Source organism: Leiobunum rupestre, chromosome 3 (assembly GCF_980474605.1).
Source record: "Leiobunum rupestre chromosome 3, qqLeiRupe1.1.hap1, whole genome shotgun sequence".
Taxonomy (NCBI): domain Eukaryota; kingdom Metazoa; phylum Arthropoda; class Arachnida; order Opiliones; family Sclerosomatidae; genus Leiobunum; species Leiobunum rupestre.
Window position 1 is genome coordinate 28,281,646 of NC_143386.1, and position 24,972 is coordinate 28,306,617.

The following is a 24,972-nucleotide window of genomic DNA, read 5'->3' on the forward strand; positions in this document are numbered from 1 at the left end:
TTCATTTAGTTTTGTTTTATCTTAAGGATGCGTATGAGCATTCTAGGATTTAAATATATCGAGCTAAACCTCGGTCACGAAGAAATTCTCAATTAATCAACACGTCCCCGATAAAGGCAGTGCACCTCTTATTAGGGAAAATCTCTAGTAACCTTGGGTGCACCTAACCCAATGTGGAACCATTTCTTATGAACTAAGCCATGACTATATGGGATTTTTTAACAATAGTTGCTTTTATTTTTATTTATCTTTTTTGGTTTGTTATTTGCCAAAGGATTACAGTAATGCAAAAAGTTTTAACCGCAGTTTATTATTTAGAAACATATGATAAATGTAAAATTGTTACTTGCCAGCAATTTTCACCACGAGATTTGTACATGCGTTGGATGATGTAGGACTGATGACGCTATAGATTTAACGGCAAGATATCACTAAATATAAGAAAAATTGAGTAAAAGAGAACCAGAAGAACGCACAACACAACCCCAGTGAAATTTGGACAAGGCAAAGTAACCGAAAGTAAAACATAATTTATCTGGTTAATGCAAAACTACAACCGATAATCAAGTTCCAAATTAAAAAGTAAAACTGGACTCGTAAACGAAGTATTGGCACATCACGGCGCCGCGCACTCACTTCGTTCGGGCTCTGGGGGCGCACCGCGGCAGCCCAGCCCAATTCTTGCTAATCAAGCTTTGCCATCAATAACGCGACCTAGAGGACAGTACCTAGTATAGTCTGTTGTGGTGCGAATTAAACAAGGGAGAGCCACTGACAGATGAATCGATTCCACACGAACGGGGTTTCCCTCCTCCTGGCTGCATATATTAACCCCACCTGCTGACATCGTATCCAGTGAAATCGTACCTAGTATCTAGCGAATTGAATTCGCCGTAAAAAAAAACATTTTCAGTTGGCACACTGATTAAAAGTTAGTAATATCTTGCCGTTAAATCTAATTCGTCATCAGTTCTACCTCACCCAACACGTACAAAATCTCTTTATACGTCGTCTCTTACGAGGTAAACATTGCTGGAAAGTAACGATTTTATATTTATCATATCTTTCTAAATAATAAATTGGGGTAAAAATTTTTGCATTACTGTAATCTTTGACAAATAATACACAAAAAAGGACCTATTGTTAAAAAAGCCTAATTGATTTTCACACCCCGCGAATAACTTCTATATTTTTTCAATATTTTTTCGTGGTTTGACAACGCTCAATTTACAAGAATTCTGAAAGTTGGAAAAGATTACGTGTAGGGTGCAGTAGAGTACCAGTCGAAACAGAAATTATTTATGGATGGAACTACCGCGTAAAACATTAAACATTGCTTTAAAACTTTAATAAAATTACGGGAAAAATTGTCTTATCCACTAAAAACTTTCTGTCCAATTTATATTAACCAAAAATGTCAGAGTAATGTAGAAATACGAAGTAAACTAAATAGATTGCGCTACGGTGCATTTTCAAATTTTATATCATAGAAAAGATCACGTATAGAGTAGTATCATCATGGAAGAAAGATAAGGAAGGCCGACTCTGTCTTTGAGAGGTGTAAGGTGGTTTCCGATTCAATCTTATAGCGTTTAAGTTTACATAGTTTTTTTTATCTCTTGAGTCTTTTTTTAACATTTCTTTTAACTTCTTCTTTTCATTTTCCTTTCTTTTCCTTTCTTTATCTTCAAATATATTTCTGTTTTTAAGTCTAATTTCGTGATGTATTCTTAGTCTTAAATATAATTTGATAACCCTTTTTTGGTTAAGGTACAAATTTCAGGTAATAAATCCACATTCTTTAGTTTCGTAGCCAGATACTCTGCTACTCCTTGTTGATTTAGTATTGTAGAAAAATTATCTTTGAAGACAATTTCCATCTTTTCTAAAGCTTCATTAAATTGGGGTGTTATTAAAGTTAGTTTTCCTACATCGCTCCCTTCTTCTGGATGATAACTTTTAAGAACCGTGAGAGTTTCTCTTGTATTGGTAATTTTTTTGTTAGCTTTCACCATAGCAGTTTTACAAGACAAAACAGTCATGACGTTTCAATATTTTTTTGGCTAGGAATTTAGAAACCACCAATATATGTAATAACATTTGCTTTTTTTGAATTGTCATCATTCTCGGGTATTAAAGCATCGCTTATAGAGTCTACGTCTTTATCAAAAAGGGAACAGGATCTTGAGCTAATGGTTTATTCCTCTCTTTTGGGGCACTGCTTAAAAGATCCACCAAAAATGTATCATTATTTGGATTTGTTGCGCAATTAGCTGATTCGGGGACTTGAAATAATGACGAAGCCATTATTTTCCTCAGCTGTAATCGAAATAACTGTGGTATTGGGTTGTCTGCACATCCACCAAGTCTACGTATCTTCCCAAATGTATTTTCATATACATATTGACTAAACCTAGATGTAAGAACAAAGTCCAAACCGACGGTTTCCAATATCTCTCCATCATATAAAAAATAATTCCCATAGCTAATCACTTGCGTTGCTAATTTTACTTTCATTTTTGTGAATGGCGTTAGGTTCAAGTGTTTCAATGTAAGCTTTGGAACAATTTTAAAGTTTTCTTTTGAGTCGAGGTAAAAAAGTCTTTCAATATGAGCCCATGAAGCTCTGCACTGCCCAATTATAGCATCATGGTTTCTCAAATTCGTACGTTGGTTCTTTATTAAATGAGATGTGTCACGCGTGAAGTAAATTTTTTTGTTGTCTAAATAAATGTAGGGAGTTTTTTCATTTATATTCAGTCTTTTGTACACGCTTTGATTGTTGGTCCCTTGGTCACAAACTACCAGTTTTACGTTAATTTGATGGATATTAATTAGTCGTTGCAAAACATCTAATAGAATATTGTGAAGGTCTTCTTTTTTCACGGGTCCTCTGGTCAAATAATAGCAAAGTGGTTGTTTCCATTTTGACGCTATACCACCAAGCGTAAAAAGTGTTACGTGATTAGCAATCTCTGGGTCTTCCGCTTCTGTCCCCAAATTAGAATACCCTTCAATTATATCGTCTCCTTCGTTGAAAATAAGGCCTTCTTTCAATGACATTTCATCGAAAGTTAGAATAGCTAGCTTTTCTTTTACAGTCACGCAATTTCCCTTTTTCTCCAAAATGTCCCAAAATTCCTTAACAATACCCGGTTTACAGGTGATATTTTTGAGCCAAGATTTTAATGAGCTAGACCTTGGGAGCATTAACATTTTTTTAAAGAGAAAGTAAGATTTTGGACCATGGTAATGAAGGGAAAGACACAACTATTTTTCCTTAGGAGACCACCTTCTTACCTTAGATTTTTTATTTCCAGCATATTAAAGAAATTTTCCCCTTCTCTTGGTAGGTATCTTCTAATTTCTTGGTTAATTCGTGGTCTCGAAAGTTTCTTCGTTAATCTCCAATTCCTGATGTACTGTTTTTGCAACAATTGTTTGAGTCGTCCTTTAGAAGGGGACACTTTCTTTTCGGTTTGTGTTTCCTTGGAATTAATTGATGGCTTAGTTTGAGTAGAGAAGTTATTCTTGTTAATTGCAAATAATGATCTTGATTGTAATCTTGGTCTTTTTGGAGTGTGTGAAAGTTCAATTTCTAAATCTTGAAGTATTTCTGTAGCTCGTCGCTTCCTAGTATGTAAAGCAAAATGTCCACTCTCATTTGCGTTAACGGCCAATGGTGTTAAACTAATATTCGGGTCTAGTTTAAATAATTACAATAATGACTGAGCTATTTAAAAACAAATAATTGCATTAATTCCAAAGTGATATTTTACCCGTGTTGAAAGAGCGTCTTCGTCTTTTACCAGATAAATCCTTTCTCCGAACGCTTTTCTTAGTTTTTCTAGACATCACTGGTGTGAGGTTCAACTGCTCATAGTTTTCATCTATCTTATTCTTCAACAACTCAGTGGAATCTGTTCGATACCGTTTAAATACATTATTATTCAAAGTGATTGTCAATAACTTCTCTAATTTACAAACCACTAGAACTTTGAGCTTCTTGATCATTGTCCGAACTTCCAGAGGTTTGAACTAATGATATTACATTTTCATCAACGTTAACTTTTTCTACCAAATCAACATTCTCCAACACATTCACATTTCCATCAAATCTGTAGGGAATATCATTCCATAGCAAAGAAGGTCTGAAAGAATTAATTTGCATTAGGGTATATATCATCTAAAATATTCATATTTGGTTTTAATACCTTGGAGTTAATGACTGGTACTGGTCCTTTTTGAAATGAGCACTACAAACTTTCAGTTTTTTCTTATAAACATAATCTTCCTTTCCTAGTGAATCAGCTCTTCCCGATTTATCCAACCACTTTTTACATCTACAACCAATAATAAGTTAGAGTATTACGACACTATAGGGTTGTGATAAAAGCACTAAACAGTCCTGAATTAATATAAGTAGAAGTGAAGATGAACCACCAATGGACTGGAAATTGGTAAAAACCACAGAAAATGGTAAAAAAGTCCATATATATAAGGGGACAATAAAGGTAAACCCTAACAAATGAATTAATATATATTAATTTACTCACCTATTTTGATCTTTAAGATAATTGAAAAAAAAAAGATATTCTTTCTTCTTTTATTTGGCCTCGACAATTGGAACAATTTAAAAAGGAACATTTCGTACCGCCATAAAAACATAACATGGCTCCAGCCGTCGCCATGTTTCGCCAGCCGAAACTACCTGGTACCTATTTCACAAGGAATTCAGGGAAAAAAGGGAGCCGCCATTTATTTGTCACGTACTGCCGCTCTACCAGGCACTTAACAAAAAAAGCGGGGAGTCGACCTTCCTTATCTTTCTTCCATGGTATCATTGTGACATCACGCAACATCACCCACAATTATTTCTTAGAGAAAAAACGCGCCTAAAATGGCAGCCATGGCCAAAGCTACGAAGTAATATCTCTATTGTAGTGTCAATGACGTTGATTGCAATCTAATTCACTTCGTCATAATTTAATAAATGACTTAGGTATTATTTGTTTAAAAATGTGTGGGTCGTTCGAGTAGAACTTCAAGACAAATTTAGGTAGAAACCCCATTGTTATTGCATATGATAGAACTTCGAAGCTTTTAGTGCTTCAAATAATTTTGTTGAAGACCAAGAAATTAATCGAGCTGTTTAACTTAATTTTCCGAGAATTTTAAGTACCCAGGAGATGGCGTTGGGTTTGCCTATTTAGTTGAAAATGAGACTTTGGTAAAATAAAAGATTTCTTGGGAAGATGCAGTAGGTTTATCTCTCGAAGTCGAGGCCCCATGCCTGTATCAATTGGCACGAAATTCAAATATGACAATTTAGCGCGTACGCGGGCTGTGAGGTCGCCCGAATTGCGGCGAAATCTCTTTAAAATTAAAATTTCTTAATGCAACCGAAAACATATTTCAGACATGATGAGTACAAACTAGAAATATAATATTCAACCAAGTTGCTCTTAATTTAAAAACATTATGTACGTTTAAATTCAAAAATCGCTAAAATCACTGAAATGGGCAAATGCCCCACTTCTGGGGCCCCGATCTCACAAATGTTAACAATGCCGGCGAGGGCTTGATATTTCCAATCGATTGGCGGCGGCGACGGCGGACACAGTACTTGAAACTATTAAACTCAAATCCCTAAGGATTGTGTGTAAAAACGCAGTGTTAGAATATAAGACACCGTTAGCCTCATCTGTTTAGTTATCTTTGTAATTAGGTTTTTTCTTCGAATTTTTAGTATGTTTTTTTTGGTTATTATGAATAGTAAAAGTTTTAGGCGCTGTAGATATTTTATTCGGTAATTTTAATAAAGTTTTAAAGCAATTCCATTGTTGTAAGCCATAGTTACGCCCATAACTTAATACGTCGACACTCTAATTCACCTTGAAAACGTTCGTATTTTTGGCAGATGGATCTTACTCAGGATTCCCCGTAAATACTGTAGCTTACTAATTGTATTTGTAATCTAGTTACTGTAGCATAGACAACAGCTGCTCTTCACATCTGCTCCAGTGTAGAACCGGATACCCAACAATTAAATGCTTTTTTTTTTCAACATCTTTAGACAAAACGTTTGCCGAATCGGCATTTTGCGGAGAAACGATTGACCGACGACGAATATTGTAATATTTACTATTTAATTCGCTCAAATTAAGAAAATGAATAAACTGGTAACATTAAAATGTAATATCTAAATACCCCGATTTAAATCTACTAAGCTTTGACATTAAGGTTCGCACAAACAGTTGGAAGGCTATTGAAACCCTATTTAAATAATTCCCTATTTTGAAGCTCCTTTCCTATTATTCACCAAATCACGCACTTCTCCTTCAAAGTCTATTGTACCAACCCGATTGTCGAACATTCCGAAACCCAATGTCCAATTGATTCTTCGGAATTTCCATGAATTTTCGGATTTTAAATCTTTCCTTAGATATGTATATTTTTATAAAATCTATCTGTATTCGGTGGTTTCGTAAGTTTTTGGATATTTTTGTGGATTTTGTCTTTAAATTTTGTTTCTTTGTTAAAAATCCAGAATTTTTTAAAAATACGAAATCACTTGCGGATTTTGGTCTTCTAGTGTATTGGCATTTCTAGATGCGCTACCCTCGGTTGCACCTAACCATCCAGCCAGCCTGGAACCCGGATCATCGACAACCTTCCAGAGACCGGTTGCCCACAAACAAGCTCCACCACCACACCAAAATAGTAGAGAGTAAGTAACTGTCAAACATTAGTTTATCAGTAGAATTGCATAACTGTGGTGCAATACTCATCTCAACATTCTACAACCTAGCTGTGACCACGCAACAATTGCCCTGAGCTCCGCCAGCTGTGTCTGCCCCTCAATTAGCTCTTTTTAAATATGGCGTCTGTAACGGCATCTTCCTCAAGTAATTAGTCTAAAATTCAATTAAAATGCACGTCCTTGTCTGATGTTAGTCAACAATATTTAAATTATCTTTTTCAGATAGGGTGACCACCGAATCTATTTTGGCGAAACATATAGGAATTTTATTTTGTTCAGGCTTTTCTAAAAACCAACGCAACAAATCCTATTAATCATAGCAGCGAGACAAATTCCTCAATCTAAAAGAAAATTCACGCAGAACTTAAACTTGAATCTGGCAAAATGAGCAGCCGAGAATTGAAGAAACACAAGTGCACTGAGTGCGTCTATGCCACGAACAAAAAGGACCATTTCATTGTTCACAAAAGAAAACATACCGGCGAGAAACCATTTCAATGTAAACAGTGTCGTAAAGTTTTTTCACAAAAGAGCCATTTGAATTCCCATAAAAGAACTCACACGGGCGAGAAACCATTTGAATGTGACCAGTGTAGGTACGCATGCTCACAAAAGAAGCGTTTGATTTTGCACAAAAGAACTCACACGGGCGAGAAACCATTTCAATGTGACCAGTGTAGTTACGCATGCTCACAAAAGAAGCGTTTGAATTCCCATAAAAGAACTCACACGGGCGAGAAACCATTTCAATGTGACCAGTGTAGTTACGCATGTTCACAAAAGAGCCATTCGATTTCCCACAAAAGAACTCACACGGGCGAGAAACCATTTCAATGTGACCAGTGTAGTTACGCATGTTCACAAAAGAGTTGTTTGAATTCCCATAAAAGAACTCACACGGGCGAGAAACCATTTCACTGTGATCAGTGTAGTTACGCATCTGCATTCAAGAACTGTTTGATTTCCCACAAAAGAACTCACACTGGCGAGAAACCATTTCAATGTGACCAGTGTAGTTACGCATGTTCACAAAAGAGTTATTTGAATTCCCATAAAAGAACTCACACGGGCGAGAAACCATTTCAATGTGACCAGTGTAGTTACGCATCTGCATTCAAGAACTGTTTGATTTCCCATAAAAGAACTCACACGGGCGAGAAACCATTTCAATGTGACCAGTGTTGTTACGCAGGTTCACAGAATAGTTATTTGATTTCACACAAAAAACTCACACGGGCGAGAAACCATTTCAATGTGACCAGTGTAGTTACGCATCTGCATTCAAGAACTGTTTGATTATCCACAAAGAATTCACACGGGCGAGAAACCAACTAGATGTCCAAAGCGTAGATACCGGGCCAGATACGAGATAGAATTATCTCCCAGTGAAAAAGTTCGTCACGCTCAGAGGGCAAGGTCACGCAAGTGCCCAATTTGCGACCAGACCTTCGCCACGAAAAGAACCCTCCGAGCTCACCTTCGAAATGATGGTCTTCCAGGAAACCAAAGTGGCGCTTCGACCAGTCACGACCCAGATCCACGACACAGAACACCTTCACGGCCACGGCTGATTGAGAGCATTTGTCGTCAATGGGGAGTTAGGTCTTGCTCGGTGCAGCTACGACGCGTCACAAATGAAGAGATTCAGTGTGACTCCGCCCACATCGTAAAATACAAAGTTCCTGACCCTGACCACGACCCAACCGCGACCCTACCCGTTAAGAAGGAAGTGGTACTTGGCAAAGAATTCCTCGCAGTCGATGTCAGCGCCATCAAGGAAGAGCCCCTTTATGACTTCATGGAGCTTGTGGGTGTTCCGTCAGTCGTCAAACTAGAAGAGTTGGGAGATCGGCCAAATGGGGATAAAAACCAGGGTGTCTCAATGAACCAGAATACTCTCGTCAAGGTCGAATGCAGTTCCGAAGAACAAAACTTCTGAATTTTAGAACCAATCCTACGAAACACATGGTTTTCTGTCATTTGTTCCCAAATAATGAAGACGCATTGCACGACGTGTTGGCTTTTTCAGACATGGCCCATTATTTGTTTTTACAAATTGTTTTGTAATTTATACGAAATTCAAATTTTACCAATACTATAACACAGGGTTGGAAATTTTTTGATTTAAAAAAAATTAAATAAATTCAAATCGGATTTTTATTGATTTTTTTATTTATTTAGTTTTATATAATTTAGTTTCATAATTTTACCTAAAACAAATGTTTTAATTTTTTAAAGACTTAATCTTTATGTATGTTTATTGAATTTATTCAATTTAAGCTAGAAGTTTTTTTTTTCTAAAACCTATTTTGGTACTCATCAAAACAAATCGGCGGAATCCCCACCCACAGGTAGAATCCAATGCAACATTAGGGAAGTACAAGGAAGATTATATTTAAACCCGCATTATAGAAATTGGCGAGATTTTTTATTTTTCAAAAATACTATATATAAATTGATTTAAATCAGCCAACACTGCTATAACATCCGGTAGATGTGGGTTCAAAATTTTCCAATCGACTTGAACATTTTCTCAGATCTATTTAATCTAGAGTTCTGAAATTGTCGGGGTTTAGGTATTGGCCAGGAAACATTTTAATTTGTTAATTTCAGAATAAAAAAGATTTTGTTGTTGTCTGAAAATAAGTTTTTAACGATAGGCATCAGACAAAGGAGAAAGTTGTAGAGCTTACTTTCGAACCTGGAAATAAAATTTACTTCCCCGAAAAAGGTCAATTTTCAATTCGATATTACGTCTTGAACAAAAACAAGTTGCTACTACCCAAAATATCTCTCAGACGCCCTTCAAATTTATCCTGTATCTTCAAATTTATTTAACCTGGTTCCTTGTTCCTCCATTCGGAAATTTTTCCGCATTTATTTTTTTCCGGAAAATTACCAACTCTATTCAGTATGCAAATGTAATCCAAGTTGTTTATATTTGAGAAGAAATATATTTCATTAAATGTTGTTCGTACAAAGTTTTCGCCCCGAGAGTCAACGAGGAAGTCCTACACGAAAATTTACTCAGAACGAAATATAATTATAAAATTGAGCATATTTGACGAAACATTTTAGTTTTGGACGTAGTTAGTTGCATTTCATTTTTCAATTTCCAGGGTGTTTCAGAGAAATCTGGCACAAATTTGTAGGCGTGTTCTTTGGGTAACAAGGAGTGAAAAGGTCCTAAGAAACGTTTTCCTAAACTGAACCGTATCCGAGTAATTGGCCGTCAAAAATCGACTTCCAAAACGTCGAAAAACGCGCAAATGTGCAGTTTCTATTATTCCTTGGACCCAATTGTTTCCTTCCTCTAAGCATTAGTTTAAAAAACCAAATTATGAAATAAGTGAACTACGTGAAGAAATACGTTTTAACAATAACTAGGGCGTCTCAAAACCCGAAACGGGCGGTCTCGACAAAAAATTGAGCGGAGCGCGCGTAATATGTTTTAACCCTTTCAATGTGACCAATGTATTAAATTAAATTAAAGTAATTTAATTATCCACCAAAGAACTCGCACGGGCGAGAAACCATTTCATAAGATAAATTTGGTGTATAAATAATTTTTTCTTGCTGACCTGTGCTTCTGCCAAGGTTGGCAAGAACCAGCCCGACTGGTTTAATCAACCTTGGTTTAACCACCGAAACAAATCCATGTTTAAAACCACGTTTTTTTATTAAAAAATATTCAGAAAGGAATTAGAAATATCGAAAAAACTAAAACTTAACCTTCACTTTTAGTCGTAAGTAATGAGGGCTAGATATAAGCAATTGGGGGATCCTAAACTTCATTTTGCGCGTGAAAATACGCCGCCATGTTAGGGTAGGTTTTAGGGCGTCCATTTACTTGATTTAGACGCTTCTAAAATAATTGCAGATTCGAAGGCTATATCAGAGTATAATGGCCTAAGAGCTGAATTTAGGCCTGATTTGTCCCAAATCAAGTTATTTATAAAGACGAAAAACGAATCAAATTTTGCAATACCTTTAGAAGTATTGCAGCATTGATACGTGTGCTGAAGTTAATCCTTCCAAAACTACGGTGTCTAAAAAAAAGTTCAAACATTCAGAGCGAAGTTCCGTCTCTTACATTGAAAGGTTTCATTAATAACGATAACTCTTGCTTTGCAATATCTATTTTGCAAGTTCTTTTCTACTTAACAGAATTTGTTAGAAGCGTTCAAGAAAAAGTGATTATTCCAGGATCAACAACTGCTGATAGACCAATTAGATTCTAATATTCCTTATCCACTAATGTAAGGAAAACGCTTGATATTCTATTTCATGGTCTTAATCAAGAGGACCACGTAGAATTTTTAATTAGTCTTTCCCAGAAGCTTAAAAACGAAACTTTTTATATAAAAAAATTATTTTTGCGTCGCATTCAATATCAAGATAGATGCCCACAGTGCCCTTTAGGTCGAGTTTTTAACTATCCCCCTGAAGATAGTTATGTGTACATCGTTAATGTTTTGGCTGACAAAAGTAGCTTAAATTTTAACTGATACTACTAAATTTGAAAAAAGCTCAAAGATCAAGATATATTACTTGATCAAAGTGGAAATCAGAGAATGCATAAGAGCTTATGAAGCCATTCTCTTGGTCGGAATAGTGACGTACTCTATTTTTATTATTACCTCTCCGAGGGGACAAAGTCCCCTAGGAGGGGTTATACAACGACCGTGTCTGTCTGTGGGTGGGTCTGTGGGTCTGTCTGTCTGTCAGGACTGCGAACGCGTTCGCATTTTCGGTGCAAAGTGTAATCACTGCGTACGCAGTTTCTCAAAGGGTTGGCAAAACCACCGTGTGACGGTGAGCGTTAACGGATGCATTTGCGGTTTGGTTTGGATGGTGTTTTTTCGCTCACCGTCGTGACGGTTTGGTGTATTACGTTTTTGTAATGTTTATGCGTAGGTTGTGAGTGTTGAATTTGTTGTGTTTGTGTTCTGATGGTTGTGCATGTTGAGTCTGTTGTGTTTATATAGGCGTTTTCTCTCCAACTTCTTCTTAATGACTTTGGGACGGACCGAATGCTGAGTGTAATGCTACCTCTCAACGTCCAATGGCAGGGTTTCCACCAGTTGTACACGGTATTCGTCTTAGTATCAATTTGCGATCGCATCGGGCGGGACTTGAACCCGAGACCTCCTGATTGACAGGCGGACGTTCTACCACAGAACCACCGACACTTGTTACACCTTATTAAAAATTAGACCTTCAGCTTTATCGGAAGCGTATTTAATAGAGTACGAAATTTTGGTTTAATTGAAATAGAATTGAAATTGAAATTATTGCATCGAAGAAATTCTAATTTAGCGTTTCTCTATTGATTAAAAACAAATGCGCCACCCAGGTTTCGAACCCAGACCATTCGGCTTGGCAGTCGAGCGCTCTACCACAGAACCACCGATAGCTGCTTAGATTCACTGAAATTAAGACAGGCATCGTAAGCATAATAGGTAATAAAGTCTTTTTTTATTAATGAATTTATGAAGGCCTAATCTGGTATTTTTTAAAGGTTAAATCTTGTTTTAGCGCAGTCAGCCGAGATTAGAGGGTTAAAGGGTAGACCCTGTGGGTGGTCCACTTTCTTAACGACCTATATATAGTTCTGTTAATTCAAAGGAGATAATTTAACGTTAATTGATTTAAGAGGTGGCGGTTAGTCAAGTGGCTCTCTGTGCTTTGTTGATGGTAAGGTTTTTGCTTCTTGTAAATACATTTGGTGTGGATATTTGGATATCTACGATTTCTAACGCAGTCAATGATTTCTTGGGTGTGCGAGTCATTATATGATATTGGAAATTGGACGGCATTGGTCTTTTCCATGTGGTATGCGTCACAACGTCAACAGGAAGTGAACGAGTCGTCCACTACCAGATATCTACGGTATCTTCATCAAGGGCGAGTGTTGAAATAAAATGAGCGTTAAAGATACGGCAAGTATTTCGTAAGCGAGTAATTCCAAAAAGCCTCTGTAGACATTTCTTTCATTAAAATTTGCTTCGTATTATATTTAACTGATAAACTTGTTCTGTAAAAGGGTTTAATTCAATTGTGCATTGTTATAGTACGTCTAACTTACTGTTGTAACTACTTAACTTATGATATTCTGAATAAATTAAAATTGGTCGTTTCGTCTCAATTATTTTAATTATAATTAAAATTTTATACCTGGCGGGATAGAAATGGGTTAATATTTTTAACAAATAACTCTAAATTGCGGAGATATATCTTTAAGGGTTATCTCGAGAAATTAATACCACTAGGGACAATTCTTCCGAGGAGAGGTATATTTTGGTTTGCCAACTTGTGGTTGTGAGGCTACGCAGTCTTTTCAAAGAGTCTAAAAGACGTTTCTCCAACAAAGTATTGGAGACATGACACTGTAAGGACAAGACACAATTCTTGTAAAGTTCCGAAAAATATTGACGAATTTGTTCAAGTGTTTTTCTCGAAGTATTTAGGTCCTGATGGGAACGAACCAAATAAATTTGGGCATTTATCTGAAAGCGTGACTAAATTCAAACGTTGTTGTTGTCCTTCAACTTCATGTGGACCATCACTTTTGGAATAGTCAACGTGAATGAACCAAAAAACTGTTGCTTTAAAAAAAGGTGACGAAATGTCTAGAGCTGGCTTCCTACCCGAAGTACACTCACCATTTGAAAAAATCGCTTGACCTCTCATTTAGTTTTTACTTAAATTAAGTTATTTCTTTCATGTGACCCGTATTTTAGTTTCCATTAAATCGAGGGTGTTTTCTCGTTTCATTTATTTTCTACTAAGAAACTCAGAACACCTTATTGGGAATTTTAAGGCAATGAAAAGATTGGTGAAAACCAAGAAATTATTTTTGCCAGAAAATTTGCACAGATGTAGACTGTGCACATATAAAATATAAATTTTCATTTTACAATTCCAAAAATGATTCTGATAAAGTTGTTTAGAAAGCACAGGGATCAAAATGTTTTACTTGAAATGGGGATTTTGGATAACGCTCAGTTTAATTCCATAACTAGAAAATCTAGAACATCATTACTAGCTGCAGGGTTGGCATGTTTTAAACAAGTGTTTAAAACACGTTTAATTCAACACAATTCCCGAATGTTACCTTAGCTATATGTAAATACTGGTTGTCGTGAACAGCGAAATAAAAGACGCGAACTTTTCCGACATAAAAACCGGTAAACCTTTTTCCTCTTATTTCAAAACAGAACTGGCCGTTAATTTATTTTTACACGCGCAAAATAACACCTTTTTTAACAGCAACCAAAAACTCACTTTCACGCGCGCGTGCGCTATATAAACATTTGAAAACGAATATAGGTACATGTACTATACAAAATTACGATGTGTACAACCGAACATTCCGCCCGCCTTGAAATAACGAATTTCAAATGAGATAGTAAAAGTCCGAAAAGTTACATTTGCATACATAAATAACCCTTAGTAAACAGTTTGAATACAATTAAAATCAGTCTAGTGGTAACTGGCATAATTTAACTACGGGTCTTTTCAGTGATTTGTCAGAGGTTCTGACAGTTACGACGCGAACTTGATTGTCTTGTCCTGGATGAAGTTCAGTGATTCTTGCCATTCTCCACTTGGTTGGAGGTAAATCTTCATCTTTGAGCAAGACCAAGTCGCCGACTCGTAGATTTGGTTTTGGTGTAGTCCACTTTGGACGTTGTTGAAGGCGAGAGAGGAATTCATTTCGCCAACGGTTCCAAAAGTGCTGCAGTACTTGTTGGCCCAATTGCCAACGTGACAGGCGGTTGACGTTTTCAGAAGTGAGATCGGGTTCGGGTATTGCGGTGAGCGCATCTCCGATTAGGAAATGTCCAGGTGTCAACGCATTGAAGTCGTTTGGATCCGAGCTTAACGCCGTTAAAGGACGTGAATTTAAGCAAGCTTCGATTTGGCAAAGAAGCGTTTGCATTTCTTCAAAGTTTAGAACCATGGTGCCAAGAACTCGTTTCAGATGATACTTGACGGACTTCACCCCGGCTTCCCAGAGGCCTCCAAAATGTGGCGCTGCAGGCGGGTTGAAGTGCCAATTAATTCCTTCGTCTGCGAGCCATCGTATTACTTGATCGTTGTTGTTTGTAGAGACTATGAATTTGATGAATGTTTTCATCTCTCGATCGGCTCCTGTAAAGTTGGTTCCACAGTCGCTGTAAATGTCGGCGCATTTTCCTCGTCGAGCAACAAAGCGTTTCAATGCTGCCAGAAATGCTTCGGTGGTCATGTCACTGACAAGTTCAAGATGAATTGATCTTGTGGTAAAGCAAGCGAAGACGGCAATGTATCCCTTAAACCTGAAGTGACTTCGTCCCTTCATTAGTTTAAGGGTAAATGGTCCTGCGTAGTCGACTCCACACTTCAAAAATGGCCGAGCAGGATTTACTCTCGCTGGTGGTAAATCGCCCATAAGTTGCTTTACAGTGACTGCCTGCTGTCGTACACATGAAACACATCTTCTGATATGGAAACGTATGGCATCACGAAGACCGACGATCCAATAACGTTTCTGTAAGACAGAAGTTAGTAGTTGAGCACCTCCGTGAAAATGTTTTTCGTGCTCGTGTTGTATTAGAAGTTCTGTTAATTTGCTCTGTCTCGGTAACAGTGCCGGATGCCTTTGTTCGTATGGTAAGTTGGAGTGGCAAAGTCTGCCACCAACTCTAAGAATCCCATCTTGATCGATGTACGGACGCATCGAAAGGATTCTACTTTTCCGTGGTAATTCCTTGTTTTGTTTAAGGCAAGCTATCTCTTCGTTAAAACTGTTGCTTTGGACGACCCGAATCCAATGGGATAGCGCCTTTTCGTTCTCTTCCTTCGATAAAGGTCCAGTAATCCTCAATTCTGTCGCATTTCGCGAATTGAAGACAAAACGTAGAATGTAGGCGGTGATATGAATGAGTTTTTTAAGCGCTGAAAATTTGGAAAGGAGCGTGAAATCCATTTGATGATGTGTTACTAAAGAAATAATTCGTCTTTCCTCGGATAAACATTCATTTGGCTCTGAGAGTTCATGTAGTTCTTGCGTTGTTGCGGCGAAAATAAGGCACTGCGGTCCATGCCACCAGAGACCATGATTTCCCAGTTCGCTAGCGGATATTCCTCGAGAAGCGCAATCTGCAGGGTTGTTGTCTCCTGCAATGTGATGCCATTGCGCTCTCGGTAGTTTCTCGTGGATTTCTGACACTCGCTTGGCTACGAACGTTTTCCAACGTTGCGGTGGAGCTTTCAACCAAGCTAGGACGATTGTTGAGTCCGACCAGCAATGAACATCAGCTATATCCAATCTCAATGACTCCCTGATCAGTGGAATCAGAGAAGCCAAAAGTAATGCACCAGATAATTCCAGTCTCGGAAGTGTGATTTGTTTGAGCGGAGCGACTCTTGTTTTCGCAGCGATCAGTTGTATTTTGATTTGTCCGTTGTTATTCACCGTCTTCAGGTATACGGCAGCTGCGTACGCTTTCTCCGATGCGTCACAAAATCCATGCAGGCTAATGTCTGTAGCATTAGCTTGCGAAATGTGCCGTTGAACCGTAATGTTTTCAATTTCTGGTAAATCGGTTCGAAACGACCTCCATTTAGCTTCAAGTGGTTGGGGAAGTTGCTCATCCCAATTCAATTTTAGCTGCCACATTTCCTGTAACATCAGTTTCGCTCGAACGGTTACTGGTGCCAACAGTCCCAGAGGATCGAATATCCTTGCTGTATCCGAAAGAATCGTACGTTTAGTGATTGAACTTCTTGACGCTGGAGAAGTAACCATAAACGAGAAATTATCAGCCGAAGGAGTCCAATATAGGCCGAGAGTCTTGACTGATTCGTCGTTCTCGATGCATAGTGGTTTTTGTAAATCCTTCATGTTGGCTGGTAGTGTATCCAATAATGCAGCTTCATTCGACGCCCATTTCCTTATTTCAAATCCTGCTTGAGATGTAGCTTGAATGATTTCTGACTGAAGTCTTAAAACGTTCTCAATCGTTTCGTCGCCTGTCATTAGATCGTCCATGTAGAAGTCATTTTGTAAAGCCGAAGATGCCAACGGAAGTGTCTCTTTCACGTCATGGCCGAGTTGCTTCAAGACTTTAGTTGCTAGGTATGGCGCTGATGCGGTTCCATATGTAACCGTTAGCAAACGGTATTCGAGCAAGGGTTCGTGTTAGTTGTTTCGCCAAACAATTCTTTGAAGATCGGAGTCGTCTGGATGTACTCTAATTTGACGAAACATTTTGGCAAGGTCTGCTTTCATTACAATGCAATGTTGACGAAAGCGAATAAGGAGGTTGACCAAATTATCTTGAAGTTTTGGCCCCACTAGCAGATGATCGTTTAGGGAAACTCCAGTTGTAGATTTGGCAGAGGCGTCGAACACCACACGAACTCTCGTGGTGGTACTGTCTTCTTTGAATACCGCATGATGAGGCACGTAGTAAGATGGATTGGTTTCGATTTTTATTTCATTCGAGGGAATGAGTTCCATATGTCCAAGGGCAATGTATTCCCCCATGAACTTGCGGTACTCCTCATAGAGATTCGGGTTAACACGTAGACGTCGTTCTAAGTGAGAGAATCGACGGATTGCCATTTGTTTAGAATCTCCAAGTTTTGGTGCATCGTTTATCTTTGGTAATCGTACAGTGAATCTTCCTGTAGAGTCACGTGTATGTGATTCTTCAAAGTTCTTTTCACATTGAATTTCTGTTGGAGATAGTATTCTTCGAGGCTGGATGTCTTCTAGCTCCCAAAGATGTTTCAAATCTGCTTCCAATGTACAATGGTGGACCTTTATTTTCGAACTTATTCCGGCCATCAGCAACTGCCCATCCGAAAAGAGTATTAAAGGCACCTGGAAGACCTTCTTTCCCCTTGCAAATGCCATCTTGTAAGAGCTCTAGATACACGTCAGCACCTAGTAAAATATCCACTTGTCCAGGGCTATGAAAAGTTGGATCAGCAAGTGTTAAGCCTTTCAAGTGTAGACAATTTCCAGGATCGAACGGACTGTTAGGTAAATAATCCGTGACCTTTTACAGGACGATTGCCTCGACGATGACCTCCGACGTGTTAATGATATTTGACTGAATATTCACCATGACACTGCCTTGAGAGGTGTTCATTCCGGTTGCTCCAATTCCGTCAACTGAGACGTTGAAACGTGTTCGCTTCAATCTTAGTTTCCTCGTGAATTGTTCCGTGATGAAACTGGCTTGAGAACCCGAGTCCAGAAGCGCTCGGGCTGGATAAAGTTGCTCGTCAAGTCCCTTGACTTGGACCATTGCGGTTGCCAAGATAACTTGGGTTGATCCAATTATTTCACGAGATGGGCATGAAACTACACCGGAGGTTGCCTTCGTCTTCGTTAATTCCTTCTCTTGATGTAGAAGTGTGTTATGTCGTGCGTTGCATTTCCTACAATGACCAGATTTGCAGTCATTGCTTTGATGATCGGTTCGTAAGCAATTGAAACACATGGCACTCCTCTTGACCATGTTCCAACGCTCGTCCGAAGATGCATTCAGAAAATTGGTACATTTGTATACAGAGTGTGTTTCGTTGCAAAAGTGACACGTCTCGCTCAGAGCACCATGATGAGCCTTTGTACTCGGTCTCTGATGTAATGGAGGCTTCGACTTGATTGCAGTAGTTGTAGGCGGAGCTGCTGCTAAAGCTCTGGCCCGTTGTTCAAGAAATGTAACGAGATCCTCGAAAGTTGGTCTTTCGGTCCCCCTCAGGGAAAGTTCCCATTGTCGGCGAGATTCTGAATCCAGTTTTTCCTTTACAAGATGAAGTAGTATGGAGTCCCAATGTTGTACTGGTTCTTTGAGAACCTTGAGCGCCCTTATGCATTCGGCGGTGGTATCGATGAGCGTTCGTAAAGCGGATGAAGATTCTTGGATGACGTTAGTTTGACTGAAGAGACGTTTTACGTGTGCATCGATGATTTCCCGGGTATTGTTGAACCGATTGTTTAAGATATCCCAAGCTTCCAGATAATTAGCGTCAGTTACCGGAATAGATTGAACTAGGAGCGCTGCTTCGTTTCGTAACGATGACTTCAAATACTGAAACTTCTGAGCTCCGGTGAGCGATTCGTTGTTGTGTACGGTGGCCGTGAAGAGATCATGAAATGGAAGCCAATCGACGTAACCACCGCTGAATGATGGAAGTTCCAGCTTAGGTAAACGTACATCACTAGCTGGTCTGACTTGTCTCACTGGAATGTTTGCTGCTCTTTCATTTGATTCAGTGACGAGTAGGATTGTCAGATCTTCGAGTCGAGCGACTAGAGGGTTGTATTCATCTTCGTGATCCGCGAAGTCGTCGTCGTCGGGATCGATATTTGCAACTACGGCATCGTGAACCTCATCCAAGTCTTTCGATAGTTTTTCCACCTTGTCTACATACAGCTTCAAGGCGACGTCAGATAGATTCGTTGCTGTTTGACCCACCGCATTTTCAATCCTGGTGATCTGTCCCTTGATAGCTGCTCTTCTTCTCACCAGAACATCCATGATGACTTATGTTGATTCGTTTACGATCGGGATATGATCGATGGTTTAAACGGTTTCCAACGGAGAATCCACGCTAATTTTCACTGTCTCTCACGGAAAGATAGCCGATTCGATGATTAGTTGAGGAACATAATCAAGTTGACGAATGTATCCGGCTCGACGGACCAAAAAATGTCGTGAACAGCGAAATAAAAGACGCGAACTTTTCCGACATAAAAACCGGTAAACCTTTTTCCTCTTATTTCAAAACAGAACTGGCCGTTAATTTATTTTTACACGCGCAAAATAACACCTTTTTTAACAGCAACCAAAAACTCACTTTCACGCGCGCGTGCGCTATATAAACATTTGAAAACGAATACTATACAAAATTACGATGTGTACAACCGAACACTGGTTGTTATCATTAAAAATGCCAAATCAAAGAGATAAACAAAAAATTAAAGAAAGGAAGATGGCCGCCCCCTCTCGAAAGAGGCTTGGCAGATCTAAAAATTTTCGTAATGCAGACATCAAGGCCATTCTTTCCCATTACGTCATATTTTAGAAATATTAGATATATAATATTGTTTAGTTATGTTTCGCACCATTTTATTTCGGTTCGTCATGTATCCTATGGTAGCCATGAAATTTTCCAAGTAAAATTATTTCTAACAGTCAATATATCCAGGTAAAAATGCACGTGAAACCGCAATACAAAATCACTCGTAAATCCCAAAGGAAATTCTTCTACTTTTACAAAATATGTCTTATTTCATGAATAAAGGTAGGCGAAAGATTAATACTTTCATTTAGTTTTGTTTTATCTTAAGGATGCGTATGAGAATTCTAGGATTTAAATATATCGAGCTAAACCTCGGTCACGAAGAAACCAATTCTCAATTAATCACCACGTCCCCGTTAAAGGCGGTGCACCTCATATTAGGGAAAATCTCTAGTAACCTTGGGTGCACATAACCCAATGTGGAACCATTTCTTATGAACTAAGCCATGACATACAAGTAATTTATGGGATTTTTTAACAATAGGTACTTTTGATTTTTTTTCATTTTTGGTTTGTTATTTGTCAAGGATTACAGTAATGCAAAAAGTTTTACCCGCAGTTTGTTATTTAGAAACATAACATATTATAAATGTAAAATTGTTACTTGCCAGCAATTTTTACCATGGAAAATACGACATATTTCGAGATTTTTGTATGTGTTTGATGATGTAGGACTGATGACGAAATAGATTTAATAACAAGATATGACGAAATATAAGAAAAATTGAGTAAAAGAGAACCAGAATCACGCATAACACAACCCCAGTGAAATTTCGACAAGGCAAAGTAACCGAAAGTAAAACCTAATTTATCTGTTTAAAGCAAAACTGCAACCGATAATCAAATTCCAAATTAAAAAGTGACACTGGACTCCTAAACGAAATATTGGAAACTCACGGCGCCGCGCACTCTATTTGTTTGAGCCCTGGGGCGCGCCGCGCCTACCCAGCCCCATTCTTGCTATTCAAGCTTTGAAATCGATACGCGACCTAGAGGACAGTACCTATTATAGTCTCTTGTGGTGGGAATTAAACAAAGGAGAGCGACTGACAGATGGATCGATCCCACACGAAGGAGGTTTCCCTCCTCCTGGGTGCATATATTAATAATAATAATAATAATAATAAGCTAGGTTAATACCCAAGGCACCACCTTAAGCCTAAGTCATCGAGCGACTTTTAAAGCGTTAAATTAAGGTGGCCGGGTTAAACCACCTGCTGACAGTGAAATCGTACGTAGTATTTATTGAATTGAATTCGCCGTATAAAAAAATAAGTTAGTAATATGTTGCCGTTATATCTAATTCGACATCAGTTCTACCTTATCTAATACGTACCAAAATCTTGAAAAAATTGCTGGCAAGTAACAATTTTTTATTTATCATATCTTTCTAAATAATAAATTGCGGTAAAAACGTTTTGCATTACGGTAATCCTTGACAAATAATACACAAAAAACCTATTGTTAAAAATAGCCTAATTGATGTTCACACCCCGGGAATGACTAAAGTTTTTCTTAATTTTTGGGCGTTTTGACCGCGGTAAATTCACCAGAATTCTGAAAGTTGGCAAAGATAAAAGTGTAGAATGCAGTAGAGTACCAGTCGAAACGGAAATTATCTATGGACGTAACTACCACGTAAAACAAAAAGATGGTTTTAGGCGCTGTAGATATTTTATTCCGTAATTTTAATAAAGTTTTAAAGCAATTCCATTGTTTTACGCCATAGTTACGCCCATAGCGTAATACGTCGATACTCTAATTCACCTTGAATTTTACCTTTTAAAACTTTCGTAATTTTGGCAGATGGATTTTGCTCAGGATTCCCCGTAAATACTGAAGCTTACTAATTGTATTTGTAATCTAGTTACTGTAGCATAGACAACGGCTGTTCTTCACTTTTGCCCCAGTGTAGAACCGGATACCCAACAACGAAATGCTTTTTTTTTCAACATCTTACAAAACGTTTTCCGAATCGGTATTTTTGCGGAGAAACGATTGACCGACGACGAATATTGTAATATGTACTATTTTATTCACTCAAATTAAGATAATGATTAAAGTGGTAACATAAAAATTTAATATCCCGGATCATCGACCGCCTTCCAGAGACCGGTTGCCCACAAACGAGATCCGCCACCTCACCCAAAATAGGAGAGAGTAAGTAACTGCCAAACCTTAGTTTATCAGTAGAATTGCATAACTGTGGTGCAATACTCATCCCAACATTTCACAACCTGTGACCTCTCAACAATTTCCCTGAATTCTGCCTGCTGTATCTGCCCTTCAATTAGCTCTTTTTAAATATGGCGTCTGTTACGGCATCTTCCTCAAGCAATTAGTCTAAATTTCAATTAAAATACGCGTCCTTGATTCCTCCAATGTTAGTCAACAATATTTAATTCCAATAATCACTTTCAGATATGGTGACCACCGAATCTATTTTTACGATACATTTCGTGATTGCTAATATAGGAATTTTATTTTGTTCAGGCTTTTCTAAAAGTAGTCTTCATCGAAAACCAACGCTTCAAATCCTCCCAGTCATAGCAGCGAGACAAATTAAAGAAACACAAGTGCACTGAGTGCGTCTATACCATGAACGAAAAGGGAAATTTTACTGCTCACAAAAGAACTCACACGGGCGAGAAACCATTACAGTGTGATCAGTGTAGTTCCGCATGTTCACTAAAGAGCTATTTGACTTCCCATAAAAAAACTCACATGGGCGAGAAACCATTTCAATGTGACCAGTGTAATTACGCATGTTCACGAAAGAGCCGTTTGATTTTGCACGAAAGAACTCACACCGGCGAGAAACCATTTCAATGTGACCAGTGTAGTTACGCATGTTCACGAAAGAGCGGTTTGATTTTGCACAAAAGAACTCACACGGGCGAGAAACCATTTCAATGTGACCAGTGTAGTTACGCATGTTCAGTAAAGAGCTATTTGAATTCCCATAAAAGAACTCACACGGGCGAGAAACCATTTCAATGTGACCAGTGTAGTTTCGCATCTGCATTCAATAACTACTTGATTTTGCACAAACGAACTCACACGGGCGAGAAACCTTTTAAATGTGACCAGTGTAGTTACGTATGTTCACAAAAGAAGCGTTTGATTTCGCACAAAAAAACTCACACGGGTGAGAAACCATTTCAATGTGACCAGTGTAGTAAAGCATTTTCAGTAAAGTATAGTTTGATTTTGCACAAAAGAACTCACACGGGTGAGAAACCATTTCAATGTGACCAGTGTAGTAAAGCATTTTCAGTAAAGTATAAGTTGATTTTGCACAAAAGAACTCACACGGGCGAGAAACCATTTCAATGTGACCAGTGTAGTAAAGCATTTTCAGTAAAGTATAAGTTGATTTTGCACAAAAGAACTCACACGGGCGAGAAACCATTTCAATGTGACCAGTGTAGTTACGCATGTTCACAAAAGAACCGTTTGATTTTGCACAAAAGAACTCACACGGGCGAGAAACCATTTCTATGTGACCAGTGTAGTTACGCATGTTCAGACAAGAGCTATTTGAATTCCCATAAAAGAACTCACACGGGCGAGAAACCATTTCAATGTGACCAGTGTAGTAAAGCATTTTCAACAAAGTATATTTTGATTTTGCACAAACGAACTCACACGGGCGAGAAACCATTTCAATGTGACCAGTGTAGTTACGCATGCTCAGAAAAGAGCTATTTGAATTCCCTTAAAAGAACTCACATGGGCGAGAAACCATTTCAATGTGACCAGTGTAGTTACGCATCTGCATTCAAGAACTGTTTGATTATCCACATGAAAACTCACACGTTCAGGAAACCAACTGGATGTCCAAAGTGTGGATACTGGGCCAGATACGAGATAAAATTAAATCAATGCGAAAAAGTGCCACACGCTCAGAGCGCAAGGTCACTCAAGTACCGAATTTGCGACCAGACCTTCGCCACGAAAAGAACCTTCCGAGCTCACCTTCGAATTCATGGTTTTCCAGGAAACCAAAGTGGCGCTTCGACCAGTTACGACCCAGATCCACAACACCGAACACCTTCACGACCACGGCTGATTGAGAGCCTTTGTCGTCAATGGGGAGTTAGGTCTTGTTCGGTGCAGCTACGACGCGTGACCAATGAGCAGATTCAATCTTGCACCAAGAGATCTGACTCCGCCCACATCGTCCCCGACCCAACCGCGACCCTACCCATTAAGAGGGAAGCGGTCCTTGGCACTGACAGCCTCGCAGTCGACATTAGTGTCATCAAAGAAGAACCCCTTTATGAATTCTTGGAGCTTGTGGGTGTTCCGCCAGTCGTCAAACTAGAAGAGTTGGGATATCGGCCAAATGGGGATAACAACCAGGGTGTATCAATGAACATGAACACTCTCGTCAAGGTCGAATGCAGTTCTGAAGAACAAAACTTCTGAATTTTAGAACCAATCCTACGAAACTCGTGGTTTTTCTGTCACTTTTTTGTTCTTATTTTATTTGTTCCCAACTAATGAAGGCGCATTGCACGACGTGTTGGCTATTTAAGACATGGTCCATTATTTGTTTTTGCAAATTGTTTTGTAATTTAAACAAATTCAAATTTAGCTATCCTATAACACAGGGTTGGCAATTTTTTGATTTAAAAAAATAAATTTAAATCGGATTTTTATTTATTTAGTTTTATAAAATTTAGTATCATAATTTTTCCTAAAATACGGACCCCGCAACTTCCGACATGTTAAATCCGCGTGTCTATAGAGTTCTAAACGCCAGTTTCCCTCTCGCATTTTTCAAGGCCGTTCGCGTTGAGGTTTCAGCGTATGCCCAGAAGTAACAATAAGTGTGACACTCAACGTTTTACGCACGTTTTACGCACGTCGTACGACAGGAAGAAGGTAAGTACGATTTGATCAAAAACCACAACTTTTGTTACTTCTAGGCCCATTCCAGCTTAGGTTGCAGTCACGTGGAAAAAAGTTAATTTTAAGTGAGTTAATTAGCCATTTCACGTCATACCTGAATTCTTTACGCGCTGAAGCTATATTCGCATTCGATTGAAGCCTGCCTGAAATATGAATAACGTACGACCAGGCATAATAAATAAGTGTGACCCTAAATATTTGTTATG

At 38.4% G+C, this 24,972-nt stretch overlaps 2 protein-coding genes across 4 annotated transcripts; both read left to right on the forward strand.

The window, feature by feature from the left end:
- The first annotated feature begins 1,000 nt into the window (after positions 1 to 1,000).
- LOC149951356 (uncharacterized) lies at positions 1,001 to 24,392 on the forward strand. 3 transcript variants are annotated; one of them, XM_090167981.1, is made up of 3 exons: positions 1,001 to 1,022; positions 6,613 to 6,734; positions 22,343 to 24,392. In XM_090167981.1, exon 3 carries the CDS (start codon positions 22,448 to 22,450, stop codon positions 24,278 to 24,280), a length of 1,833 nt encoding a protein of 610 aa, XP_090024107.1. In that variant the 5' UTR covers positions 1,001 to 1,022; positions 6,613 to 6,734; positions 22,343 to 22,447; the 3' UTR covers positions 24,281 to 24,392. The 3 variants fall into 3 exon arrangements, with proteins under 3 accessions (XP_090024107.1, XP_090024105.1, XP_090024106.1); XM_090167979.1 differs by lacking the exons at positions 1,001 to 1,022; positions 6,613 to 6,734 and adding an exon at positions 19,976 to 20,071; XM_090167980.1 differs by lacking the exons at positions 1,001 to 1,022; positions 6,613 to 6,734 and adding an exon at positions 21,760 to 22,009.
- LOC149951357 (uncharacterized) lies at positions 7,117 to 8,074 on the forward strand. The gene has a single exon (XM_090167992.1). The coding sequence runs from the start codon at positions 7,148 to 7,150 to the stop codon at positions 8,057 to 8,059; it is 912 nt and encodes a 303-aa protein (XP_090024118.1). The 5' UTR covers positions 7,117 to 7,147; the 3' UTR covers positions 8,060 to 8,074.
- Positions 24,393 to 24,972: the final 580 nt, after the last annotated feature.

Coding starts and splice junctions, on each gene's coding strand:
- LOC149951357 (XM_090167992.1), top strand. CDS start 7,148: ATGAGCAGCCGAGAATTGAAGAAACACAAGTGCACTGAGTGCGTCTAT.
- LOC149951356 (XM_090167981.1), top strand. CDS start 22,448: ATGAACGAAAAGGGAAATTTTACTGCTCACAAAAGAACTCACACGGGC.